This window comes from Pongo pygmaeus, chromosome 23 (genome assembly GCF_028885625.2).
Source record: "Pongo pygmaeus isolate AG05252 chromosome 23, NHGRI_mPonPyg2-v2.0_pri, whole genome shotgun sequence".
NCBI classification, from domain to species: Eukaryota; Metazoa; Chordata; class Mammalia; order Primates; family Hominidae; genus Pongo; species Pongo pygmaeus.
The window spans coordinates 52272009-52294605 of record NC_085931.1 but is presented as its reverse complement, the minus strand read 5'-3'; the positions used below and the strand labels follow the sequence as shown (position 1 = coordinate 52294605).

At 56.5% G+C, this 22597-nt stretch overlaps 1 protein-coding gene across 2 annotated transcripts in view; it reads right to left on the bottom strand.

The window, feature by feature from the left end:
- Positions 1–2896: 2896 nt before the first annotated feature.
- Positions 2897–22597, bottom strand: part of ZC3H7B (zinc finger CCCH-type containing 7B) — a 57436-nt gene continuing 37735 nt past the window's right edge. For both annotated transcript variants that reach the window (XM_054469916.2, XM_063662957.1), the window contains 13 exons: positions 21822–21880; positions 20344–20443; positions 19402–19563; positions 16776–16981; positions 14813–14913; positions 13688–13869; positions 11246–11331; positions 7386–7519; positions 7126–7231; positions 6926–7034; positions 6512–6645; positions 6180–6343; positions 2897–5811 (listed from right to left, as the gene is read on the bottom strand). In XM_054469916.2, coding sequence (XP_054325891.1) covers positions 5559–5811; positions 6180–6343; positions 6512–6645; positions 6926–7034; positions 7126–7231; positions 7386–7519; positions 11246–11331; positions 13688–13869; positions 14813–14913; positions 16776–16981; positions 19402–19563; positions 20344–20443; positions 21822–21880 — 1796 coding nt within the window. In that variant the 3' untranslated portion in view covers positions 2897–5558. The remainder of the gene's footprint in view (positions 5812–6179; positions 6344–6511; positions 6646–6925; positions 7035–7125; positions 7232–7385; positions 7520–11245; positions 11332–13687; positions 13870–14812; positions 14914–16775; positions 16982–19401; positions 19564–20343; positions 20444–21821; positions 21881–22597) is intronic.

Here is a 22597-nt window from a genome sequence, read left to right as displayed (position 1 = left end):
CCATTTAGCATTAGGTATATCTCCTAATGCTATCCCTCCCCACTCCCCCCACCCCACAACAGTCCCCAGAGTGTGATGTTCCCCTTCCTGTGTCCATGTGTTCTCATTGTTCAATTCCCATCTATGAGTGAGAATATGCGGTGTTTGGTTTTTTGTCCTTGTGATAGTTTACTGAGAATGATTTCCAATTTCATCCATGTCCCTACAAAGCACATGAACTCATCATTTTTTATGGCTGCATAGTATTCCAACCCCCATCACATCATTCTACAATCTTCTATTAAGTCGGTCTCCTTTAGCACTGACTGAACTGAAGGGGAAGCAGTTTCTTAAAGTAGCCTGTATCCCCTGGATCTGGGATGGAGTGGGTGTTCAGTTGATGTTTACCAATCTGAGCCACATGAGGACCAGAAGAGAATTTAAGGGAATTGACGAGAATATACAAATTTATTCCACTAGGTTTATTGAAGTTCTGATTGTCTTTTTTTTTTTTTTTTTTTTCCTTTTCTTTTTTTTTTTGAGACAGAATCTCACTGTGTCACCCAGGCTGGAGTGCAATGGCATGGTCTCAGCTCACTGCAACCTTTGCCTCCTGGGTTCAAGCGGTTCTCACACCTCAGCCTCCCGAGTAGCTGGGACTACAGGCATGTGCCACCACACCTGGCTAATTTTTGTATTTTTAGTAGAGACGGGGTTTCACTATGTTGGTCAAGCTGGTCTCGAACTCCTGACCTCGTGATCCACCCTCCTCCACCTCCCAAAGTGCTAGGATTACAGGAGTGAGACACTGAGCCCGGCCTCTGCTTGTCTTACTCTTTAATTGTTCCTTTATTATTATTTTTTAATTTTTTGAGACAGGATCTTGCTCTCCCAGGCTGGAGTGCAGTGGTGTGATCATGACTCACTGCAGCCGCAACTTCCTGGGCTCAAGCCAACCTTCCACCTCAGCCTCCCAAGTAGCTAGGACCACAGGTGTGGACCACCGTGCCCAGCTAATTTTACTTTTTTTTTTTTTTTTTTTTTGTAGAGATACGGTTTTACTGTTGCTCAGGCTAGTCTCAAGCTCCTGGCCTCAAGTGATCCTCCTGCCTTGATCTCCCAAGGCAGGATTACAGGAGTGAGTCACCCAGGGAAGGTCTTGATGCAGGCATGCGATCTCTTCAGCCTAAGCATGAGTCTGTATTTTTCTTCCGGGAATTCTGCCTTGCCACGCCACTTCGGTTTTTCACAGTGCATCCAGAGGTGCTGTGAATTCCAGAATGTCAGGGCGGAAGGGACTTTTGCCGATACCCAGTTCCCAGTGGTTCTCGATCTTTTTTCTGCCTCCTTCCTGAGGGTCCTTGGAAGCTTTGCTGAAACTCTCTAGGCTATAAATGTGGACAGCGAACTTCCACGGTTGCTGTGAGGGACGGATGTACTAGCTGCACAGTACCTGCTGCAAACAAGATGCTCAATAAAGCTGGCTGCTTTTGTTCCTCACACCATCATTTATCAAGCATCTGAGCGTCTACTGCACACCTGGCCCAAATGCCTCCCTGTCTTCAGGCAATTCTCTGGTCCCGAACCGCTGTCCTGGTCCACTCCACACTGCAGTTTAAAGCTGTCTGGGAAGCCGGGTATGGTGGCTCATGCCTGTAATCCCAGCACTTTGGGAGGCCAAGGCGGTGGGTGGATCACTTGAGGTCAGGAGTTCGAGACCAGCCTGGCCAACATGGTGAAACCCCGTCTCTACCAAAAATACAAAAATTAACTGGGCGTCGTGGCAGGCACCTGTAGTCCCAGCTACTGAAGAGGCTGAGGCAGGACAATCACTTTAACCCGGGAGGCGAAGGTTGCAGTGAGCCGAGATTGTGCCACTGCACTCCAGCCTGGGTGACAGAGTGAGACTGTTTCAAAAAAAAAAAAGAAAAAGAAAAAGAAAAAAAAAGCTGTCTGGTGAGAGCTTGCTCTTGGACATGAGCAGTCCCTCCCTATGGGACCCCCTCTATCACCTGCAGCCATGCACAATCCAAAAGATTTTACAAAGTACCTCCCACCCCAGCAGACTGAGTCCCTGAGAACTCCAGATCTAATGTATCAGCTCCTTTTATTTATTTATTTTTTAGATGGAGTCTCGCTCTGTCACTCAGGCTGGAATGCAGTGGCCCGATCTTGGCTCACTGCAACCTCTGCCTCCCGAGTTCAAGTGATTCTCCTGCCTCAAACTCCCAAGTAGCTGGGATTACAGGCATGTGCCACCATGCCCGGTTAATTTTTGTATTTTTAGTAGAGACAGGTTTTCACCATGTTGGCCAGGCTGGTCTCAAACTCCTGACTTCAGCCGATCCGCCCACCTCGGCCTCCCAAAGTGCTGGGATTACAGATGTGAGCTACCGTGCCCGGCCCCCCGCCAGCTCCTTTTAAAGATGAGGAAACTGGACCCATGTGACTTCAGTCTCCCTTGGGTTCACAGAAGCCAGGGTTGCAGTCGGGATCACACTCGGCATCATAGGCGAGGCATGGTCCCCTGCCTTTCTTGAACCCAGCTGGGCACACACTGCAGCGTGAGTGTAGGGAAGTGTGGGCACCGCTGGCAGCCCCGTGTGGAAGGCTGAGAGCAGGCAAGCTGCAGATGAGCCAGGGAAGGGTGGCAAGTGGCAGCATGTCGCTGCCAGTGAGACGCTGCCGAAGCCAGGGTCGGCTGGCCTCCGTGTGTACACAGGGACACAGACCTGCCCCTCACCCCTCGGAATGCTTAGCATTCCTCAGAGTAGCCAGTACCGGCCAGGTCTGTCCCATGAGGACAGAGCGGCTAAGGCCCCTGGATATAAGTGCAGGTGGGGAGGAACAGGAGTGACATCTCGGGGACAGAGGTCAAAGTGCACAAGTTTATTTTCTAGAACAAAGGCTAAAGGAAGCAAGTTTCTTTCATTTTATTTTAAGAAGGACAAAAATTGTTATTAAAACATCTACATTATTATCAAGATACTAGACCTTATGAATATTTAATATTAAAGTGTGGTATTCTTAAATTTTTAATACACAGACATTTTAAAGGACCATTAAATTGATTACTGCCCAGCTGAGAAATGCAGCATCCCTCCCCACCCACCCCGCCCCCATGCTTGCGATGCCATCTTGTCCCTGCCTGCCGGGGGGAACACAGGTCCCAGATTCAGCCCTCTGAGCCTCCCAGCCTGGGGCCCTAGAAGGCTCACAACTGAAATAGTTACCCTCATCATTAAAAGGGTCTTCCTGTTCCTCCTCCCCATCATACTCTGCCTCCCACTCTCTCTTCCTTACCCTGTGGGGGCTCCAGCTCTGGCCAGGCCAGGGAGCCCCAGATCCCAAGGGTCCCTGGACAGATCACAGGCTGAAGATGAAAACTCTGGACTTGAATCCTGTTCCTTTCAACGGGGAGACAAATACAAATCACCTTCTTTCCCTGAGCACTCCCACTCTCTCCGCACTCGATGGGGGTGGTCTGGGAAGCTAGCAGAGTTGGGCCTGGGGAGGGTGGCTCCTGTCCCTGGCTGCCCGAATCACCTCTGAGCCATGGCTCCAGTCCCTGTCACCTTGCAAATAGTCCAGTGGCCCCTGAAACCCTCCTAATCACACAAGGATGGCTGCATTTTCTGGCCAAATTCTTTATCTTTAGCCCTCATAAAAGTGATTCCTTGGATACCACACACATATATAATATTATATAGAGCGATATATTTAATACCTGTGTATATATGCATCACGGGGGCGACATATATACACACTAGAAACAAGGCTGGTGACAACAGACTGCAACACCACGGATCAGGGAAAACGAGTATCATCGACATCACGGCCACACACGGCCACAGCCCCCACCTTGGGTGTGGTCTCCCATCCCCTACAGCCACACCACCAGCACCAAACTCTGCAGTGCTGGCCTGCTGGGGGCAGGGGGTGAGGCAGGGAAGAGGAAAGAGTGCATGCCACGATTATCAGGAAAGGTTGGGCAGTGGCGGCGGGAGAACAACGTCCCCTCCAGCCCTGGGCAGCCCGTCGGTGTGTCAGCGCGCGCTGGCAATCCTTGCTTGAGAAGAATGGGGTGGTCCCTTCTCTCCTCACCCCCCTACAGCCTAATCCCTGGTTCTTTCCGGGGCTGCCCCACTCCTGTGCCAATGGTGTGGGGCATTCTGGAATGTCTGGGGAACCAGGGGACGGTGGATCTGCCCATGGAGGGTAGGGTGGGAGAGGAGGGGGGTGCACACAGACACGTCAGACGAGAGGGACGAGAGAGGCCTTGGTGAGTGGGGGCAGGGGCTGGGGGTCCACTGGAGTCCCAGACAGCTGGTAGGGCCAGGGATTAGGGAGGGGCTAGGACAGACGGTCATAACTGTATGTCTGGGTGTAGAGGAGAGGACATACTGGGTCCCCAAGAAAGAGGGGCCGTGTCCCATCCTGGAGTGGCCCATGGTGCCCAGGGTCAAGCCTCCATTTTCTCCGCATCCCCCAGACCCTCACCCTTCCCACCTCCCACACCTCGCACAGATCCTGAGCTCATGGTGTCCTGCCCTCTGCCACCTTTCCCAGAGCGCATGTCGGGAGGTGACCTCTGCTGCTGCACCCAAAGGGACCATCCTTGGGAGAGGGTGGTCCCTTCATGGGGTGCTTACATGGCCAGCCCTCCTCTGGGCCTCCCTTCCCCAGCCCCCAGGCAGTGCTACCTGGGACCCCAGCTGCACACCGATTCAGAGACCATCACATCCCTGCTGAGGGGACCGTGGGCTCAGCCAGTAATTGGCCCTGAGTCTTTTCAGCCCTGTTTTCATCCCAGCTCTGCCTTGTGCTGGGACCCTGGGCGGACCACTGCTCCCTTCTAGGCCTCAGTTTTCCTCTCTGCAAAATGGGGTTTGAGCTGGATCATCTCTGAAGGCTCTGAGGACCTACAGTCTATTTTCACTGGCCCACGAGGGAGGAGGGTTCAGGTGGTGGCATCAGAGAAAGGGCCGGGACTCCTTAAGCTCCAAAGATCATCTAGCCCAGCTGCTCCCAGCCTTCGGGAGGGGAAGCTGAGGCCCCAGAGGGTAAGTGACCAGTACAGTGTTCCCAGCTCCATCCTGGGGCTACATTTTAAAGCTAATGGGGTCTCCGCCCTCTGTTGTGTCCTGATTTGCCCCCAGGGGGAGGGGGTGGGATGAGGGCGGGCCAGGGAGAAGGACCCTCCTGCTGCAGATTCAAGTGGGGACCCCAGGCTCCCCAGCCCTGAGCTTTGGGCCCCCATTAGGAGCAGACAGAAGTTAAAGCTGGAGGCTGAAGCTGGAGGGGTCAGCCAGGCCCCTCCCTCCTCAACCAGGAGAGCTGTGGGGGTGGGGGAAGGGCAGCCCAGGTTTCAGCGGGGCCTCCGGGGGCTGCAGCACGTGCGCCTGGGTACGCACACCGGGGCGGTGGTGGGGAGAAGATGGATGGGGCCTCAAGGGGCTGGGGGCTGCCTGATGAGGGCGGCCCCCCACCCCCCCGGCCTGCCCTGACCCTTCTATCAGGCCTTCAGGCCCTACCCCACCCCCTGACCCCAGGACTTCGCCCACGGCCAACACCTGGCCCTACTCCCCGGTGGTGGCGGTGGCAGCAGCAGCAGGGGCTTCCGGGGTGGCACTGGCAGGGTCCCCGTCCTCTTGCAGCAGGAAGTTGTATTTGCCAAAGTCGTCATCCCGTGGGCACAGCAGCATGTCCTTGCGAGCCTTGGCCAGCTTCTGCTTCAGCACCTCACGCCGGTCCAGCCACTCGTTGAGCTCCTCCTGTCCATGGGCGCAGCGGCACTTGTCCCCATCTGGGCAGGCTTTGCCCTTCTGGAGCCTGTGGGTGGCAGGAGGCTCACTGCCCGAGCTCTGTGCCCTTCCCACCCCAGGCTGTCAATCTGGGGCTGGCCACGTGACCTCCCCCAAGACAAGCCTCTCCCTGGGCAGCTGGGTCCCAGCTCAGGGAAAACCTGGGTGCCCTGGCCCTCTCTGGAATCTGCCCCACAGCTGCAAATTAAAGGTCTGGATAGGTGTGAGCCCAGCCCTCCAATCCACCCTTCCCCACCACCCCCACGGCTGCGGTCACAGCCAAGCCTCACCACTCTCTGCACACCACCTCCAGGCCAAGAGGAGCCAGAGCTGGCCACAGACTCCATCTCCTCGGGCCACCCCATGTCCCACCAGGCCCTGCCCTCCCAGGAGCACCTGTCGCAGAGCCGGAACTCGCCCATGGGGAAGCGGAAGGCCCAGCCGCTGGCGTCACTGTCAGACGTGAAGACCTTCTCCTTGTGCTTCTCGGACTGGATGTGCTGCTGCCACTGCTTCTTGCTGTTGCTGTTCTTGCCGCAGAGCCAGCAGTGGTAGCCCATCTGGGAGCACAGCCATCGTGGGTGCCCGCTCCCCCACACCTCTGCCCGGACCACCTCCCTCGGAGAGGCTGAGCGCTGGCCGGCTGGGCCCTCCAGGCTGCCCCTCCCAGGTGAGGCTCAGACCACAGCCCCGACCACAGCCCCGAGCATGCAGGGCGGGGGCGTTACCATGATGTCCGCGTAGTCCGTGGGCATCTGGATCTGCTTCTCCCCTTCCCGAGAACTGATGGGGGTCCCTTCCCCAGGCTTCCCTGGGTTGTGTTTTTTCAGCCACATGTCATAGGTCTGCTGCATGTCCAGGACTGGGCAGGGGACAGGGACAGGGCACCTGCTGAGGGGCTTCTCCATCCATTCTGCCCCATGGTACCCACTTGATTTGGGAGCCGTGGGCGTCCCAAGTCCTGCTGATGGGCCGCTCGGCCTCAGGGCCTGGCCTCAGAGAGGGCCCAGGCTGGGGTAGGTGGAGAAGGGCCCAGGCAGCAAAGGGGTGCAGCAGACGCTCCTGGGCCCGCTGGTGAGTTGAGACGTTCAGCACTGAAGAGACACCGGGGGAGGGCCCGCCCGCCCCGTCTGCCCACTCACTCTTGTTCTCCTTCATGAAGGTCCACATGTCCCTCTCCTCCGGGCTGTGTGCGAAGGAGCAGTTCCCCACATATTGGCACTTGCGGCCGTTCTGTGCGTGGATGCAGAGCTGTGGGGCGGGCGTGGGGAGATCCTCTGAGTCCCACTGGAAAGCATCGCTGCCTCCTCGGGGACCCCCAGCCCCCCATCCCAGCGCTCACATCGTATTGCTGTGGGAAGTTGCGAATGGACGGCAGTGGCCTCACTGACACCCATTTCCTCTTGGCCTTGGACATCACCAGAAGGACCCGCCGCTCCTTGGTCCAGCTGCAGGACAGAGCAGGGTTGGGGAGAGGTCAGGGCACAGCCTGTGTGCTGTGTGACCTCTGTGGAGAGCCCTGGCCTCTCTCAGTTGGCCTCCACACGTGTGGTGGTAGGGTGGCCCCATCCCACCTGAGCCCCCACCTGGCATCCCACTCACCAGTGCCGGGCCTTGGCACTACAGTACTTGAGGTCCTTGTCAGGCTCCACCACCTGCCCGTTCCTCCAGCACTGGCCACAGACAAACTTCATCTGCAGGTCAAAGGTGCTGGGCCCATGTGTCCTCGGGGCACCCTGTGGGGGGATGGGGAGGGGGGTTGGTGAAGCTGCAGGCACCAGGCCTGAGGCCCTGGGGTCTCCACACAGGTGGCCTCCGGGAGAGCCTTGGAATAAGCTGGTCTGCTCCCGGGTCTTCCTGGCATGCAGTGACCTCCCAACTGCAGGCCCAAGGGCTTCCCAGGGGAGCCAGGCCTGGAACGGGGCTCTTCTTTCCACCCTCTGTGGCTGGTCCCTGCCTCGCCCAACTCCTTGGGAGGCCTGCTTTGTGGATGCTGCATTTCCCAGGACAAAGCTCCGTTCCACCACACCTCCCTGCCTTTGTACAGGCTGTTCCCGCTGTCTTTCCTCCATTCTTCATCCAGCCTGTTCTAGAAACTATCCTTCAAAAGTCAGCTCAAGCGCATCTCCTGTGGGAAGCCCTCCCCGGAGCTCTCCTAAGCTGCAGCTGTCCATTCTGTGAGTTCCCACAGTCTCTAAACTGCTCCTGTTGACCGGCTCACCCGGCTATGAGTGCCGAACCTATACAGCGGAGGGCCCAGGAGATGGGAAGCCACCCTGGCGGGGGTGGGGTGGTGGTGGCAGGAGTCAGCCTTGGGCGGTGGGACAGGCATCTGAGTAGCCCAGGTCTCTGGCCCTCCCTCCAGGGCAAGGCCTTGCTGGTCTCTAAGGCCCCAGCCACCACGTTTCTTCTCTGTCCTATGCCCCAGCCTTTGGCCTGCTCTTCTGCACCCCGGGACAGGGTTGGGGGCCAGAGGTAGGAAAAATGCTCATTCTGCCTTGTCTCCTGCCACCTTGAACCCCCTCAGCTGGCTACGTTGGCCAGCCTGCTGTTCTGTGAATGCACCAGCTGTCCCCTCTCCCTCATGTAACCTCGAGCCTCCCCGTCTTCCCAGGAGCCTCGAGTGCAGGGTCACCCCTTGCTCTTCCAGGCTGCTGGGCATGATCCTTCTGCCATAGGAACTCCCCCGCAGAAGCTGTGGCCTACTCCCGTGTCCCCAGCACTGCCCTGCCCAGGGCCTGCCCTGGAGCAGGAAGGAGCTGTCCTCATTGCTGACTGACCCCTGGCCTGGCGCTGGACAACTCGTGGGCTGCTCAGTCCCAGAATAACACACGTGTGACCCCAATAATAAGGTGAGATCATGCCTTTATGAGTGGGATGGCCTGCACTAGAGCAGGCAAGAAGTGGACCCATGTGGCTACTGATTTCTGGGTGTTCCCCTCGATTCTCACAAGAAGCGTGAGAGGAAGGCATTATTACCATTTCCCAGGTGAGAGAAAGGGGGCACGGAGGGTATGGTGGCTTAGCCACTGCACTAATGACATCCACTGCAGTCCTGAGCTCCTCCCTCAGAGCCAGACCCCATGCCCACGTTGATGACTGCATAGTCTCACCAGCTCCTTGCCATAGCAAGTGGCAAAAGGGGTCTCACTATGTTGCCCAGGCTGATTTCAAACTCCCGGCCTCAAGGGATCCTTCTGCCACAGCCTCCTGAGTAGCTGGGCTACAGGTGTGCTACCACACCCAGCTAGTGTTCTCTCTTTAAGAGGTCCCATCAGCCCCTTACTCCTTCCCTGCCAGGCTCCTGGCCAGAAGGAAAAAGAAACAGATGGGGAGAGGAAAAGAGGACTGCACGGGAGACTGATGGAGGGCAGCAGGGACCAGGAAGAGGGGAGAAAAAGAGAAGAGGACCAGGAACAAAGAAGTCAGGGAGCAAGGGAACGCTCGAGGCGGTGGGCAGCCCCGCCAGCCAGCCTGGCCCAGGGACCCCCCGGCAGCCTGCCCTGCTCCCTACCACACCCTGGTCAGCCTCCTGAGGGGTCCAGAGGCCCAGCCTTCCCCAAAGCTCATCAGCGGGTGGCCTCATGTGGATGAAAGGGTCAGTGCTCATGCCTGGATGGCACGGAGGCCTCATCTCACACTTACTGTCTCCTGGGCGCTGCGCCCACCCCTCTGAGCCCCAGGGTCCCCCACTGTCATCTACGGTTACAGTGATCCCACCACCTGGGGACGATGTGAGCACAGGGCAGCTTACGTTGGCTCCTGTGGGCCTCACACCCACCCCAGGAGATAGGAGGGCCAGGGTTCTGATCCCCGCCTGGGGCTGATGGACGGGAATGCTGCAGGTGGGGAGGGAGAAGAGCGAGCCCTGGACAGGACGTCAGAGAACCTGGGAATTGCCCCACTCAGTGTGCCCCTGGGCAAGTCACTAACAATGTCTCAGCCTCAGCTTCCCCATCTGCAAATGCCACAATCCCATGCTGTCTTCAGGGCCGCGGTGAAGACCAGGAGGGATGGGAGGGGATACCACGATCAGTGGTGTCAGTCCGAGCAGTACTGGGATATTTACAAGGTCTCAACGTATTTCTCCTGAAGACCTCATTTTTTCTTTTTTTTTTTTGAGATGGAGTCTCACTCTGTCGCCCAGGCTGGAGGTCAATGGCACAATCTCAACTCACTGCAACCTCTTCCTCCTGGGTTCAAGCAATTCTCCTGCCTCAGCCTCTCAAGTAGCTGGAATTGCAGGCGCCCGCCCCCATGCCCAGCTAATTTTTTTGTATTTTTAGTAGAGACGGGGTTTCGTCATGTTTGCCAGGCTGGTCTCAAACTCCTGACCTCAGGTGATCCGCTCACCTCAGCCTCCCAAAGTGCTGGAATTACAGGCGTCAGCCACCACGCCAGGCCTCCCGAAGACTTTTTTTTTTTTTTTTTGAGACGGAGTCTCACACTGTCCACACTGTCACCCTAGCTGAAGTGCAACAGCGTGATCTCGACTCACTGCAACCTCCACCTCCCCGGTTCACACGATTCTCTTGCCTCAGCCTCCCGAGTAGCTGGGACTACAGGCGCCCGCCACCACGCCCGGCTAATTTTTTGTATTTTTAGTACAGATGGGGTTTCACTATGTTGGACACGCTGGTCTCGAACTCCTGACCTCGTGATCCGCCTGCCTCAGTCTCCCAAAGGCTGGTGGGATTACAGGTGTGAGCCACTGCGCTGGACCTCTGAAGACATTTATTAATTACAAACTATAAAAATGATCCCTGAAAGTATAGCCTTAATTACAAAGAGGAAAGCTCTAATTTTACAATAGAGAAATGTTTACAATGGAGGCACCTTGAATCAAGTTATGAAAGTTTAATTAGATTGTCACCAGTGAAGGGACACGCTGAGATGATGCATCCCCTGATGTGTGAGCTGAGAACACAACATCACCTCTGTGGAATGAGGACACTCACACGAGCCCAGAAGGATGGACCTTTTACAAAACATCTGGCTCTTCAAAAATATCAATGCAACACAAGGCAAAGACTAAAGAACTGTTTCTTCATCAAGGGAGATGAAAGAGACACGACAAGGCTCATGCCTGTAATCGCTGCACTTTGGGAGGCCACGGTGGGAGGACTGCTTGAGCCCAAGAGTTTCAGATAAGCCTGGGCAAGATGGCAAGCCCCACATCCCCAGCCCCATGGTCTTAAAAAATAGACAAATCAGCCGGGTGTGGTGGTGCATGCCTGTAATCCCAGCTACTCAGGAGGCTGAGGCAGGAGGATCACCTGAGACCAGGAGGTGGAGGCTTCAGTGGGCCATGATCATACCACTGCACTCCAGGCTGGGTGACAGAGCAAGACCCTGTCTCAAAATAAAATAAAACGAGACACAACAGCTGAATGTGTACATTACCCTGGATTTGGGGACAGTTTACAAAATTTGAATAATGGCATAGTATCAGAAGGCCTTACCATGCTGCTGCTGGCCTTCCCTGCGTGTGCCTCCATCTGCTGCCAGTACTTCTTAGACTCCTGAACGATATCTTCGTGGGTCATGCCTGGGGAGGGTAGGGGCAGACACAGGCATCTTTCAAGGTGCTCAGCAAGGAGGGAGGCAGGGGGTCCACGAGGTGCCAGGGCCCCCCGAGGCCCAGCTGGAGGAGCCCTATTCTCAGTTAGCCCAGCCACAGTAAGACATGGGGTGCAACGGAACCACTTTGTCCATCTGCAAAATGGGAACAAAGACCTGCTCCGAGCCTCACTGGAAGGGAAAGAATTAAATGCAGCCAAGAGTGGGAAAATGCAGTAGAAAGATGTTAGCTCTGTACTGTGGTAGGGAGTCCCCTGCCCCCATGCCGGTGACCCTGTCTCTTGGGCCAGTGACTCAGCACCCTTCCCTGACACCCATCTCCCTCAATAGGCCTGCAAGCCTAGTGCCTGCTTGGCAGCCCCTGGCCTCACTGGCACTTAGGGCTCCATGCCTGCCCAGCCTGGCTCACCAGCTCACTGTGGTACCACGGCTCTTTACTGCCAGTCCCCAAAGGGCAAATACCCCAGCCTGGTGGCATGGACTCCCCAGTCTGTCTCCCCGCCAGCCTCAGACTGTTGCCACTGAGCCCGACCTTGGAGATCCAGCTCACAACTCTTCCATGAAGCCTGCCCTCTTCTCAACGCTCTCCATCTTTCTCACGTCTTTCCCACAACAGATGTGGCCTTCCACCTTGACCTATGGCCCCGCTCCACGACAGCCAATCATCATCGGTGCTTACTTGGGGCAAGACACTGCACTTGACATCCAGTTTCTTGCTGATGATCTGCAGGTATGTATCTACAGGCCAGACCTTTCCTGTGAACCTCCAGACCCCCACATCTGCTGCCTCCAACATCTCCATGTGAAGTCCACCAGGCAGCTCAGACTTCCCACGTCCCACACTGAGCCTGAGCTGCTCCTCTTACAGCCTTCCCCCTCTTAGAACGTGGTAGCCCCATTCTTCCTGTTGCTCTGATCTTGGAGTCCACCTTGACGCTCTCCTTTGTCTCATACTTCATATCTGATCCATCAACACATCTTGTTGGCTCCACCCTCAAAATACACCTAGAATCTATCCACTTCTCCCACTTCCAGCATCACCACCCTGGCCTGAGCCACCCTCCCTGATCTCCCAGCTTCTGCCCTTGCTCCTCGATCTCTACCCAGCAGCCAGAGTGACTTTTGCAAAGTACTGATCAGATCATATAACTCCACCCACTTAAAACCCTCCTCCAGACACTGTAAACCATATTTAGAACAACCCCAGCTGTTCCTGTTTAAGGCCTAGAGACTCTTACACGCTCAGTCCCCTCCAACCTCTCAGGCCTCATTCCCCCTCTACTGACTAAGCTGCTCTACCCCAGGGACCATCCTTTCTGTGTGGAGCTTGCTCCTGCCTCAGAGCCTTCAGTCTGGTCCCTCTTCCTGGAATGCACTCCTCGCCCTTCCCTGGTCAAAAGTCATCTCCTCAGAGAGGCCTTCCCAGCCATTTTACCGAAAATGCTCCCATCCCCGAGTCTGTCTCTGTCCCATTGCTTGGCTTTATCTTCCTCATAATACTGAGGCACACCTGAAATGCTACCACTGCATTTCACCAACTCTAAGCAGACACTGAGTGTTACATGTACCGTATTTTAAATCCCCTCCCCACAAAATGCTGCTAATTAAATGATGACAGGCAGTAGGGGTAAATGTGCATCCTAGAATGGATGGCATACAGGATTTATTCACCTGTTTATATATTGTCTGTCTGGCCCCCACTTGTAAATGTAGGTTCTCTGAAAGTAAGGGCCTCGACTAGACCATGGCTGAATGCCCTGACAAGAGAAGGTGCTCAGTAGATCCCTGGTGGGTGAGTGGGAGAACACCTTCCAATCCCCGCAGCAGCTCTGAGAGGTAGAGATGGGGCTCCCCATTTCCCAGATGAGCACTGGAGGCTCAGTGAGGAGCGAGGATTTGCTGCCAACCACCCAGGGAGCAAGCAGAGGTGCTGCTGCAGGAGCCCAGGTGACTCCCTCTCCCCTCTCCGTGCTCCCTGGACGGTGCCTATGAGGGGAAAAACCCAGATCTCTGAGCCTGGAAGCGCCCTGAGAGCGGAGCTTCTCTTCTCTGTGGTGCCTGGGATATACCAGCTCCTCCAGAGAGCCCACCCCACAGCCACCTCTCCTGAACTCTCCCAAAGCCCCCTCCAGCGACCATGGGGCCCTGGCCTGTCACCCCCAGTCAGTCCTGCGCTCCCTTCACCTGCACCGCCTGCCCCTCACCTGAGTCACCCGCCCTCCACCTGCACCGCCTGCTCCTCACCTGAGTCACCTGCCCTCCACCTGCACCGCCTGCCCCTCACCTGAGTCACCCGCCCTCCACCTGCACCGCCCGCCCCTCACCTGAGTACTGCTGCAGCAGCCAGACCTTGAGCTCGATGAAGCTGTGGGCGAAGTGGCAGCTGTCCTCCCGCAGGCAGCCGTAGCGCACCTCATGGCGGCACACGTCGAACTGGAAGTGCTCCTGGAACTGGCGGATCTTGGAGTACTTGAGGGAGGTGGAGCGGACGATATGCACCAGGCACCTGGCGGGTGGGCAGGCAGGAGGGGCACGATGCAGCCCGCAGCCCCTCTGACCTTCTCTCCTGGTAGGGCCACCTTCCCAGTACCAGGCTCTCCCTGGGCACCCCCTGATCTATGTACCAAGTCCAGGCCACGGATGACACAGGAGGGCAGAAACAGGGCTCCTATGCTCAGGCACCCCTGGGCCTGGGTCCCAGGGCTGCTTTACTCCTGTCCCTCCCCCCGGATTCAAAGATGGAGCTGCCAACAAGCAGAGGACACCGCCCTCAGGTTTCCAACTTGATTCTGCAGAGCTGGTCCTGCATCCTGAGGAACACTAACCAAGCATGTCCTCTGGGCCAGAAGTCTTAATTACCCTCACTGCAGCCCCAGGAGCCTGGAGCATCATCAACTTTACAGACAAGGAAACCCGGGCTCGGACGTAAGACAGGACTGGCCCAGGAATTGGACCCAGGTCTGTCTGACTGCAGGGCCTGGGCTCCATATGCACACCGTGGCAGAACCAAGGGGAACAAGAGGGAGAAAGGGGTGGTGCCAGACCTGACCCAGGCCTCCCCTCACTGCCTGACGCTGATGTCATGACATTGGAGGGTGCTGGGCTAGAGTCAGAGACGAGGCCCCCCGCTTGCTGTCTGCTGAGTAAGCTAAGTAAGCTACTTCCAAGCCTCAGCTTTTTGTTCTGTACAACAGGGCCAGTAACTCCTCCCTCACAGGATTGCTAGGATAATTAACATACCCAAGATGATGCTTGGAATATAGTAGATGTTCGACAAATGTGATTCCCATCCTTTCCAGGTGGAGGCTGGATTTGATTCCCAAATTCTGCCCCTTTCCTTGCACCCTACATCCACCCTTTCAGTTCAGCCTTTCCTCAGCCATCTGAGCTGCCTGAGGGAACTCTCCACTGGCCCCTAGGCCTCAGCCTGGGCTGAGGGTCCCACTCACTTGTTGTTGTAGAAGCTGTGCTTGGCAGCCAGGTTGGAGCAGACAGATGGAGAGTCCTTGGTGCCTTTGCTGATGATCCGGGGTTTACTGTCAAAGCAGATCTGCCCAGGGAGGGGAAGGGCTGGGACCTGGCATGGCCACCTGGGAAGGGGGTGAGCTGGGACCCCGCACAGCTACCTGGGGAAGGACAGCTAGGTCCCTGCAAGCCCTGCCCTGGGTCAGAGGAGTGAGGAAGGGAATCCCAGGGTCTGTGGTCTTGTCTCTCTGGTTCCAGCTCACAGGTGACCTGGGCTTTGGCTCCCTTCCTCACCCTCCTCCCTCCCTCTGATCCCACCACTCCCAATGCCTGAGGCAGGGGGTTATTTCATGTCAAAAAAAAAAAAAAGAAAAAAAGGAATGGCAAGTGCTTTATGAACTACAGGCTGTCACCCGGCTATGAACTATGATTCCCGGGCCAGTGCTCCCTGTGGGGGGTTGGCACAAGTCCCGACCTGGAAGAGTTGGGGGAAGGGCTGGTGGTGCCAGGGATGAGGGTTGGACTGAGCTGCACCAAACCCTGCCAGCAACCCGGACCTGGAGCCCTTGCTCTACGGACACAGACGTGCCACTGCCCCTGCCCTCAACATGCTACGACTGGGTGGGGAGACAGAGGCCAAGTTCACTCCAGAGGCCAAGCAGGGTCTTCAGGGACAGCTTTGGGGAGGGAATTAACAACAGCTCAGTGGGGCTGCTGGAATCAGAGTCCAGCTGAGAGGTTCCGAGCCCAGAAACACAGGACAGCGCCCTGTGAGGAGGGCAAACCCCGGCAGGGAAGCGCAATGGCCACCAAAGCCAGCAGGGCCGAGGGAAGACATGTGGGGGAGGCCTGAGATGTGGGGCCGTGGACACGGCACTTGGGACGGCTGAGCAGTGCCAAATACATCATACCCACAACAAGGGATGCAGGGGAAGCCCCGGACAGGTCCTCAATCTGCCTGTGTCCTGGGGGCCTGGCTGTGGGGACCACCAGCAGCAGCTGGTGCTGGGAGGTGGGCATGACTCCAGGGACAGGCTGCCTGGGTTTGAAGCTCAGTTCTGCATGGCACTGTCCGTGTGGCTGAGGGCAGCTCCTCGCTACCCTGAATCTCAGCCTCAACATCTGTAAAACGGGGATATCTGCCTGCCAGCACTGCCGTGACGATGGAAATGACATTTTTTTTTTTTTTTTTTTGAATAGGGTCTCACTCTGTCACCCAGGCCGGAGTGCAGTGGTTCGATCTTGGCTCACTGCAGCCTCTACCTCCTGGACTCAAGCAATCCTCCCACCTTCGCCTCCTGAGTAACTGGGACCAGAGGCACATGCCACCAAGCCCAGCTAATTTTTAATTTTTTTTTGAGATGGAGTCTCAAGTGCAGTTGTGCGATCTCGGCTCACTGCAACCTTTGCCTCCCCAGTTCAAGTGATTCTCCTGCCTCAGCCTCCCAACTAGCTGAGACTACAGGCGTGCACCACAACGCCCAGCTAATTTTTGTATTTTTAGTAGAGACAGGGTTTCACCATGTTGGCCAGGCTGGTCTCAAACTCCTGACCTCAATTGATCCGCCCGCCTCAGCCTCCCAAAGTGCTGGGATTACAGGCGGGAGCCACTGCATCAGGCTAGGAATGAGGAACGAAAACAACCACGTGCCAAGTCCGGCCTATGACCGGCTGTCAGGAAAGAGCAGGTGTGAGGGTTATGATTTTTCTTTCCAGCCTCAGTTTCTGCCTCTACAAAATGAGGGGGCTGGATCAGATCTGGCCTCTAGCAAGATAGGATCCTAGGGCCCAGACTTACTGACCCTCCAGGACCTACTGATCCTAAGGCCAGGCCTCCACAGCCCATGGGTTCCAGGGCTGACCTCCTATGGTGGTCCGTGCCAGGGAGCATCCCTCGCCCTGTCTGTGCCATGGCCTATGGGGTGGCAGCGGGTGGGCGGGCGGTACCTCGCAGAGGAAGGTGAAGATGCCCTGGTGCTCCTTCAGGAGCTTGGCGATGGTGAGGCTGCCGCGCTTAACACCCCCCAGCGGGTCGAAGAGCAGGTCGCGGTTGAGGGTGCCCTTCCGCTCCTCGGTCCACACGTCGATCTCCTCCTGATGGTAGGCGAAGGTGCAGTTATCCCCGTACTTACAGTCCTGCTTGTTAATCATGTCTGCAAAGAGGCAACAGGACACACGTTCCGCCAGGCGGGGACAGCAGCCCGCAGCACCCTCGCCACCCCGCTGCAGCCTGTGGGGCTCTGGCCCCATGAGCCAGGCAGGGCTTGGCTCCACCCCAACACAGGTAGGTGAGCCAGGGGCTGCTGCACTCCCTGCCAGGACTTGGCAGAGCTGGAAAGTCCTTTCCAAATACCAGGCCCCCTTCTGCACCCCAACGCAGGTGAGGCAGGGTCTGCTGCGCCCCCTGCTGCCAGGACTTGGCAGAGCTGAAAATTCCTTTCCAAACACCAGGCCCCCTTCTGCACTCCACACCTACAGAGTACAGTAATCACTCCTACCCCACCCATCCCATAGGACTGCTTTTGTAGAAGTATACAAGTCTCTAAATAAATAGAAGGGATTTTTTTTTTTGAGACGGAGTTTCACTCTTGTTGCCTATGCTGGAGTGCAATGGCACGATCTCCGCTCACTACAACCTCTGCCTCCTGGATTCAAGTGATTCTCCTGCCTCAGCCTCCCGAGTAGCTGGGATTACAGGCATGCGCCACTATGCCCGGCTAATTTTGTATTTTTAATAGAGACAGGGTTTCTCCATGTTGGTCAGGCTGGTCTCAAACTCCCGACCTCAGATGATCCACCCGCCTCGGCCTCCCAAAGTGCTGGGATTACAGGCATGAGCCACTGTGCCCGGCAAATGTAAGGGATTTAAAAACAATTATTCACCAGGAAAATAACACTGCATGGTTAAGAGCATGTAATTTGGCATCACACAGAACTGGGCTAGGATTCCTCATTACTCCCCAAGCCTCAGCTGTCTTTGCTATGAATGGAGGAGACTGGGTTGTTGTAATCAAGTGAGATAATACATAAAGCTGGCGGGGGCGCTGGGCATGGTGGCTCATGCCTGTAATCCTAGGACTTTGGGAGGCTGAGGCAGGAGAATTGCTTGAGGCAAGGAGTTCAAGACCAGGCTGGGCAACAAATTAAGACCCCATCTCTACAAAAAAGTTAAAAATTAAAGAATAAGCTGGGTGGTGGCATGTGCCTGTAGTCTCAGCTACTCGAGAGGCTGAGGCGAGAAGATGGCTTAAGCCCAGGAGGCTGAAGCTGCAGTGAGCTATAACAGCACCACTCACTCTGGCCTAGGCAACAGAGCAAGACCCTGTCTCATAAAACAAAAACAAACCAAAACAAAATTTCTGGGGGCTGGGCCATCTGGAGAGAGGAAAGGGGGCTCAACCTGGAGCTCTGCCGTTTCCTGGGGGTGGGACCTTTTCTTCTTTCTCCTCCTCCCACTCTAAGTCTGCCTTGTCCCATCTCTCTGCCAGGCTCTAGGCGCACAAGGACAAACAGGCCACAGACCTGGAGGAGTGGGGCAGATCCCCCGGTGGGAGTGGGGGTGATTGCAAGGGGAAGGACCGCAGAGAAGGGCTTCCCAAGATTCAGGCGGTGCTTGAAGGAGGAGCAGAGGGTGACCAGGCTCAAAGGGCACAGGGTGTGTGACGGAATCAGGGAGGGTCAGTGCATTTGGGGAATGGTTAGGGCAGAGGGGTGAGGGGGTCGAAACGGGCACGTGTAGGCCTTGTTGCAGAATTTGGACTTCATCCCACTGGCCACGGGCAGTGGCTGATGGAGGCCTTCGACCCAAGAGTGACATGTCCTTAGACCAGCCTGGCTGCTGGGAGGACAAGGAGCAAGTTCAGGAGGCCTGGGCGGGCCACTGCTAGGGGCCAGGTCGGGGGAGAGGCAGAGCCATGGGTGCACTCTCAAAGCCTCCGTTTCCTCCTCCAAAGCTGTGAGGCTGCATGCTGGTGAAATGAAAAGGCTACACTGGGAAGGGCTTAACAATCTGTGACTATGCACACATCGCCGTACAGTGGGACCAAGGCGCTCGGCTGGGACCAGAAAGAAGCTAGTCAGGGACATGATGGATGTCCATTAAATACCAACCAGGCTGATGTGAGCCAGAAATGAGGACAGTGACAACAGAAGAGTGACAGAGAGCTCAGGTGGATGGAGCCCTCACCATGCGCCAGTCCTAAATGCTTCATGTGGCTGCTGGGTACACCGCCCCACAGCCCCTCAGGGCCCTAGTGGTAAGAGAAGCCAGCCCCCTATGAGTCATGTAGGCTCCTGACACTCCAGAGCACAGGCCAGTGAGGGGCTCGGTCTCCGGCTGAATGTCCCAAATGTGTCCCACCTGCCTCTGGAAGCTGATCAGGGAAGAAGACACTCATTCTGATGTGGAATTCATCCTGCACAGGCCCCAGAAGCCTAGGCTGTGGCTTTCTCCTCCCGTGCAGCTGTGAGGCCCACCCCTGTTCTGTCTACCTGTGATGGGGAGCAGAGCGGTGGCTGGGGGTGGAGGGGCTGGGCCCCAGCTGTGCTGCCTGCCCCGCTGCAGCCCACCCACCTTTGCACAGGTAGTAGGAGCCCACGAAGCTGGTCTTGGTGGGCCGGGGCCGGATCCGCTTCCAGATCTGGTCCTCCGAGCTCCGGAGCCGGCCGAGCAGGATGTCCCGCTTGCACTTGTGCTCAAGGCCCTCACGGTAGGTGTAGTCGCCAGCCCGGGGGCCTATGGGCAGGGTGGACACACATAATTCCGGAAGCAGAATTGAAGGGTGATGGCTGGCAGGCCCATGCGGTGGGTAGGAATCGGCCCCCTCCTTATATACCTACCTCCCCTCTGAGGGCCTCCTGCCAGTTCCCACTACATCCTTCCTGGCTACTTGCTCCCTGGAGACCAGGGGACTGTGCTGGGGGAAGCCCCTCGAAGGAGCCCATTCTTGGCACCCATCCCCCCTCCTTTTTTTTGAGACAGAGTCTCGCTCAGTCACCCAGGCTGGAGTGCAGTAGTGTGATCTCAACTCACTGCAACCTCCACCTTCCGGGTTCAAGCAATTCTGCCTCAGCCTCCCGAGTAGCTGGGACTATAAGCAAGCGCCACCAAGCCTGGCTACTTTTTGTATTTTTAGTAGAGACAGGATTTCACCATGCTGGCCAGGCTGATCTCAAACTCCTGACCTCAAGTGATCTGCCTGCCTCAGCCTCACAAAATGCTGGGATTACAGGTGTGAGCCACCGCATCCGGCCTACCCATCCCCTTTCTACCACTGCCCTCACTCTCCAGTGAGTCTGACCATGTTAGTGTTTCTCTAGAAAGAACTATGAAGGTGATGCCTGGCAGGGACAGATCCCAAACTCCTGCCCCTTTCCTTTTCTAACCCAGAGTGGCTTCTGATTTCTGGCACTTATCTCCAACTGAGACACTGGGATTCTTTTGATCTGGGATCCCATGTTCCTGAGATTCCCAGTTCTCTGGGCAGAGGGGTGGAGTCTACAGGTGAAAGGTTACCTGTCTTGGGGTAGCAGAGCTGGCAGGCCTGCTTGAACTCGTGGGTGGCAGCCAAGGGGTTCTTGATGAGCAAGGCAGTGTTGGGCATGCAGGGCTCTGGCTGTGACAGGAGAAAGGAGGCCACTGTGGGTACTGGATGATGGCTGAGGCCACTGGGGCCAGTCAGGGCACCAGAAGTGGGGAGTGCTCTATGACCCACCCATCCTACCCAAGAGCAAAACCACAGCCCAGGACCCTTCCTCTTCCTTTACCCTCCCAGCCAGGGGAGTTCTTTGTAACGTGGTCCAAGAGTCTAGAATACCAGGACCGCCTTGGGAAGCCCCCAGCCTAGTGGATGACCTAGGTCTTGGCTCTGAGCCTTTCTTTGAAGGCAAGCTAAATGTGAAAGCATAGAAATGGGAGGGATCGTGATTGCAGCCTGTGCTCATGCCCTCCCCCCCAAACCCCCAAGTCATCAGCAGATGGGGAGGAAGGCAAGACTCAGAGAGGTTAGGGAAATTCCCCAGGACCACACAGCTAGTGTAGGTCAGAGTGTAGCAAGCTGTTTTTTGTTTTTTTTTTTGAGATGGTGTTTTGCTCTTGTTTCCCAGGCTGGAGTGCAATGGTGTGCTCTCGGCTCACCACATCCTCCACTTCCCAGGTTCAAGCGATTCTCCTGCCTCAGCCTCCTGAGTACCTGGGATTACAGGTGTCCACCACTACACCCAGCTAATTTTTGTATTTTTAATAGAGACGGGATTTCACCATGTTGGCCAAGCTGGTCTCGAACTCCTGACCTTGTGATCCGCACACCTCGGCCTCCCAAAGTGCTGGGATTATAGGCGTGAGATACCATGCCTGGACCCTCATCAGATGCTCTTTTATTATTTATCTATTTTTTTGAGACGGAGTCTCGCTCTGTCGCCCAGGCTGGAATGCAGTGGCGCGATCTCGGCTCACTGCAAACTCTGCCTCCCAGGTTCATGCTATTCTCCTGCCTCAGCCTCCCAAGTAGCTGGGACTACAGGCGCCTGCCACCACGCCCGGCTAATTTTTTGTATTTTTAGTAGAGACGGGGTTTCCACTGTGTTAGCCAGGATGGTCTTGATCTCCTGACCTTGTGATCCGCCCGCCTTGGCCTCCCAAAGTGCTGGGGTTACAGGTGTGAGCCACCGCGCCCGGCCCAGGTGCTCTTTTAAACTCAGGACCTGGCTGAGTCTGGAGACCAGGGATGCTGCTAACACTGGGGAAGTTACTTCACCCTCTGAGACTTGAATTCTTCCATCAGACAAGGGCAGTGGTGCCCTCTGTGTGCCCGCCCAGCACATGGCTTGGTGAGGAAGGGCACGAGGTGATCATCTTTGATCCACCCACTCTGGGAGTGCCCTGCCATGGGGAATGCAGCACCTTACCCCATGCAGGGGGCTCATTCCCCAACTCTAGAACCCACAACCCCCAGCAGGGAATGAGAGGCCTGGATCCCCACTCAAGTCACTCACCGAGGGGGCTGGTTTCTGAGCACCGCTAGGGGGACGGTGGTCCTGTGAGTTGGTCTCCTCTGGGCAGGGAGAAGACATAGGGGTCAGTGGCTCTGGCTCTGAGGCGTGAGGGGCCTTCCTAGGGCTTCCCCTTATGTATTGCTGACTCGGAGAAGCCCCCAGGCCACACATCCTCTCCTACTCCTGCTGAACCCCTGACTTTATCCTCTCCTCTCCACTCCCCTGGGGCAAAGACGCCTCCCAGCCTGAGTGTGTCCACTCTTTGCTTAAACTTGCCAGGGCTTCCTGCTGCCCCTAGGAGAAAGCCCGAGTTCCTTAGCTTGCTCCGAGGTCCTCGGAGACCAAAGCCCCCACCCCCGCTGCTCTGCTCATCAGCCAGCCCCATGCCATGCCATGCCATGCCAGGCTAGTGCCCCTGCTTCCTCTGCCTGGCAGGTGAACTTTTCCTTCAAGACCCTGCCTAGTCACCACTTCCTCCAGGAAGCCTCCTTTGGCCCTGAGGCTGAGTGAAGTCCCCTCCGTGCCCCCACAGTCCCGTTAAGCCCTCTCAGTCGAGTGCCCTGGGCTGTGTCCGACTGCAGAAAGCTAGCCCCACCAGCGCCTAGACAAGCCGGCTTCCTTCCTGGGTCCCTGGCACCCAGCCCAGAGTGGTGCTGTGGGAGGCCATGACCTTCTGCCCCACCCCCAGCCTCAAGATCATCCCATGGGATCTCACCAGCCTGGTGACCCAGGGTCCTGGGAGGCTGGGCAGGGAGCACCAGACTGGGAGTCTAGAG